This window comes from Apaloderma vittatum, unplaced genomic scaffold (genome assembly GCF_000703405.1).
Source record: "Apaloderma vittatum isolate BGI_N311 unplaced genomic scaffold, ASM70340v1 scaffold39449, whole genome shotgun sequence".
NCBI lineage: Eukaryota > Metazoa > Chordata > Aves > Trogoniformes > Trogonidae > Apaloderma > Apaloderma vittatum.
Window position 1 is genome coordinate 21,100 of NW_009735384.1, and position 4,424 is coordinate 25,523.

At 45.0% G+C, this 4,424-nt stretch overlaps 1 protein-coding gene across 1 annotated transcript in view; it reads right to left on the reverse strand.

Annotated features, from left to right (window-relative positions):
• The window catches only part of EPHA1 (EPH receptor A1), a 12,097-nt gene extending 8,564 nt beyond the window's left edge, over nucleotides 1-3,533 (reverse strand). Inside the window, exons 1-4 of the mRNA XM_009876545.1 lie at nucleotides 3,376-3,533; nucleotides 2,142-2,474; nucleotides 850-974; nucleotides 590-749 (exon numbers count right to left, since the gene is read on the reverse strand). Of these exons, the coding sequence (XP_009874847.1) occupies nucleotides 590-749; nucleotides 850-974; nucleotides 2,142-2,199 (343 nt within the window). The 5' untranslated portion in view covers nucleotides 2,200-2,474; nucleotides 3,376-3,533. The remainder of the gene's footprint in view (nucleotides 1-589; nucleotides 750-849; nucleotides 975-2,141; nucleotides 2,475-3,375) is intronic.
• Between the last annotated feature and the right edge of the window lie 891 nt (nucleotides 3,534-4,424).

The following is a 4,424-nucleotide window of genomic DNA, read 5'->3' on the forward strand; positions in this document are numbered from 1 at the left end:
GAGGCCTGTACGAGATGTTCTTTGACACAGGAAAAAGGCCTTGGGGCATCAATAGCTTGGCCTTCTGCACTTCATGCTTTGGTGAAGAACTTTTTCCACCGGCACATACCATCTTTTTGGGTAGACCTACATTCAGGGGCTGGACTACATACAGTGGAAATTATAAAGCTGCAAAAGAATAGTGGTGAGGTCCTTTGAGTTCTCCACTAGTAACTTTCACAGAAAAGGAGGCATATGGTAAACTTCTTGCTTAACACTCAGAAACATTAGCCAGGATCAAAATGAGTTTCAGGAGAACTAGATGAAGAACTGATTAAATAATTCACCAGTACAACATGCAAACCTGAGACTGATCTGTTCTGAACCATAAAACACAAGCAGATTTTTTAATGACAGCAAGGAAATAAGATAAATGTCTCCTTGTTCTACATTTTTATAAAGCAACAGGATTGACCCTGGTGACAGGGAACACAGGAGTGTGGTGTCTGTGCCTTACAGCTCGCAGAACACAAGAAGAGATCCATTTGATGGATCAATTTGATGGAGAAGTGAGTTTCTCCTAAATGAGATACCAGTGGTTGTCCTTTACCTGGCGGTAGGGTGCGGAATTCCTGCTCTGGGGAGTAGGGCCCAGGCCCAAGGGGTGTGATGGATCTCACACGAAGCAGGTAGGCTGTGTCTGGCTGTAGGTCTCTCAGAGTGACATTTGGTTCAAGAAGGTGCTTCACTGTGTAACGTGCCTCCTCTCCCTGGAGAAATCAAACAGGGTCAAGTAACAAACACATTGAACGAAGAGGACACCTCCATCCCTTTGGGTGACAGAAGAAAGATAAATAAGGCAGATCTCACCTTCTCAAAGAACATGACCTCATACTCCACTGAGGTCCGGCTACGCTGCCGTGGGGCAAGCCAAGAAACAGAAAGACTACTGTCATCTCTTTGTGTCAGGATAAACTGGGACACTGTCACTGGAGCTGCAGGATAGAGACGAGAGAACATCAGGAAGAAATACAAACACGATGCAAACTAGGCCCTCTCTCTACCAGAAGCTCTCTTTTTCCTTCTCTGGTCACACCATGCAATCGGAACTGACTCTCATTGCCACTGCCACTCCTTCATTTTCTCTTCTGTGGTGAAAGGGAAATGAGGTCTCTGGTTGTACATAATTATTTTTCTTGAATAGGATGCTTCTACCCCAACATTGGAAGCATAACTTTGGCCCTCAGAACAAAATCAGTGTTCCAAGAAATTATATTTAAAGCAGCACTGCACTAAAGTGTTCAATTTGAAATAAAAATGTTACGATTTTATGCACTTACAGTAGCAGTAACACTGTCCCATGTGATTTATGAATACAGCTCCATTTCATAAGAGTACAGTGAAATTCAGTGCTCAGAATCTGACTGCAAATGCACGTTGTTCAAGACTAAAAAGATAACACTCAACAGCCTGCAAGGACCGAAGAGTCAAGCCTGGCTCTCCTTGTACTTCATCACCACCGAGAAGTGATGACGCTAGAAAAGCTCTGCTTTTCTAGCTGAGTTATGCTGTCCTCACACAGTGTCAGACAAAAAAAGTCATATTTTGTCAATAAATCAGAACATGGGAAAAGCACCAAAATCCGTTGAATACTGCCATGTCAGTTTTCCATAATCATGTATCACAGCACTCTGGACAGAGCAGCCAAACTAGCCAGCTTGAAGCTAAACTACAGAAATGTGTTAAGAATGTGCATGTTTTTAGCATCCTCATTTCTCCACGCTTTTGAAGTGTGGGGTTTTTGGTTTTTTCCATTTACAGCAGGGTTTCTGTTGTGTTTGGCTGAATTTTTTACAACAGGTAACAATACTTAGGCTGCATTACACTGCTATATGACAGGGAGGGCTTTATCCTCCACACTTCATTTAAGTCCTTTGTGGATTCCTAGCCCTTGGTGGGTATCGATTACTGCTGCTTTGACTTGCAAGGAATATGACTGATGGACTTAACAAGCCAGAGGCAGAGGTAACTTCAGTCCTTATCATATCATACCAAGACACGTGGCAGACAGAAGGAGAAGATGGAGAAAGCTTTAAACATTCATAGAGATTCGTGCTCCTTTTCCTGATGAGCAGGAATAACTTCTCTCTACTTTTGCTAACCTGCATGTCCAACTGCAACCCAGACAGCTGGAGCAGTTCTCTGTGGGGCAGGTCCCATTCCTGAGACACCATTATGGGCTTCCACAGCAAAGGTGTAGTTGGTGTAAGCTTCTAGGCCGTCCACGTCCACAGCAGGCTTAGTGAGACCAGAAGCACCAGGTGAGAAAACCACACCAGCCTCACACGGCTCACACAACAGGAAATGGCAACGCTGACAGAAGACTGTGTAAGTCAGGTCCTTTCGCCCACCATGGTCGCTGGGTGGCTGCCACCACAGACTCAGCTGCGTGCCAATAAGGGAGAAGCTGACATTGCGGGGAGCTGAGGGGGGGCCTACAAGAAGCATGAAAGAAAGTATTAGATCCAGCTGTTAATACCGAAAGTACTGTGGCAGTTTCCCATTTGCTGATGCGTTTTCAAAAGAGCTCTTTGTTCCCCCAGCCTCCCCCTCTCTCATCTCTATCCCCATTTCCCATTTGTTGACTCCCATCTCCTTTATCGTAAAATCACAGAATGGTCTGGGCTGAAAGGGACCTTTAAAGATCATCTAGCCCAACTCCGCTGCCATGGACAGGGACATGTTTCACTAGATCAGCTTGCTCAAAGCCCCATTCAACGTGACCCTGAACACATCCAGTGATGGGGCATCTACAACTTCTCTAAGCAATCTGCTGCAGTGTCTCACCTTCCGCAATGAATAAAAAATTTCTTCCGTATGTCTAACCTAAGTCTACCTGCTTTCATTTTGAAACCATTGCCCCTTGTCCTTTCACTATAGGTGCTGGTAAAAAGTCTCTCTCCATCTTTCTTATAAGCCCCCTTCAGGTACCGGAAGGCCTCTGTACAGTCTGCCCAAAGCCTTCATGTTTCCAGGCTCAACAATCCCAAGTCTCTCAGCCTTTCTTCATTAGGTGAGGTGTTCCAGCCCTTTGACGATTTTTGTGGCCGTCCTCTGGACTTGCTCTTTTGTACTGGGGACCACAGAGTTCAGGTGAGGTCTCACCAGAGCAGAGTAGAGGGAGAGAATCACTGCCTTTGATCTGCTGGCCACGCTTCTTTTTTATGCAGCCCAGGATATGATTTGCCTTCTGGGCTGCAAGTGCACATTGTCAGCTCATGTCTATTTTTTTGCCCACCGGTATCCCTAAGTTCTTATCTGTAGGGCTGTTCTCAATAAATTCATCCCCCGGCCTGTACAGATACTGTTCTCTCTTTCTTTATATCTGCAACTCACGGGTGCAAGCTACATTCTGGCCCTCTGAAGGTGCTCGGTAGAAGCCTGCATTGCAGGAACATGATGTAGCCCCTGACTCATTGGACAAGCTGTTGGGGGGGCACTTCAGGCATTGTTTAGTCTCCAAGGAGTGACGGTAGAATCCTCGCTGGCAGGCTGTGAAGAGACAAATGAGAGATCAACAACAAACCAGCAAGAAACCACCTGTCAGTTTTGTTCAGCTTCTTGAACACTCTTTTATCTGCTTGCTTTTCCTCCATTTCCTTAGCTCACAGAAATATTTACGTTGAAAAGGGACCCCTGGAGGCCACCTAGACCAGTCATCTTCTCAGAGCAGACAGAGAGGAAATGCAAACTCAAGGTAGGATCAATATTATGACAGGACCTATAGACTAAAGAAGGGAGATCTCATACCTCACGGATGCAGTATGAAAACAGAAGCTGGCCAACCTCAGAGATTTCTTTCAGTATAAACCCAGACTGGTCCCCATCTTGCCCTTCAAGCTTTCCATATCATAAATAAGAGCTGTAAACATTAGATCCAAGTCCTTGTGCTCCTCAGAGTCCTCTGCTTCCTGATGCATCTTTTCAAATTTCCTACCAGAGCACCACCTAGCAGGGCCCTGGGGATAACTATCAGTTCACCTAACAGCACTGAGTGTAACTGGCTATGGAACCAGCCCCCATGTGTTTTCTACTTCCAGTCTTATAAAAATAAGCATCCACATCATTCTCTAGTGTAACATCTGACATACTGTTTTTGCTGCATTACTATTAGATTGATCTACAGAAGCACTGGTTTGTCTACCAGGTACCTCTGGGTCAATGCTTCACCTCTGTTGGCATGTAGCAAGAAGAAAATGAGAGGCTAAAGTAACGTGTGATTTTAATGGTTTCCCAGCCTGTGCTAAACTAATTTATCAAATGCTCTTAAACTAAAACAGGAACAAAACAAAACAGGCCATCACTAATCAGATGGTTGAGGAAGGCATACCCTAATTTTCTGCCAACGCTACCACCTTGCATTTAACTTGAGCATTGAAGGAATG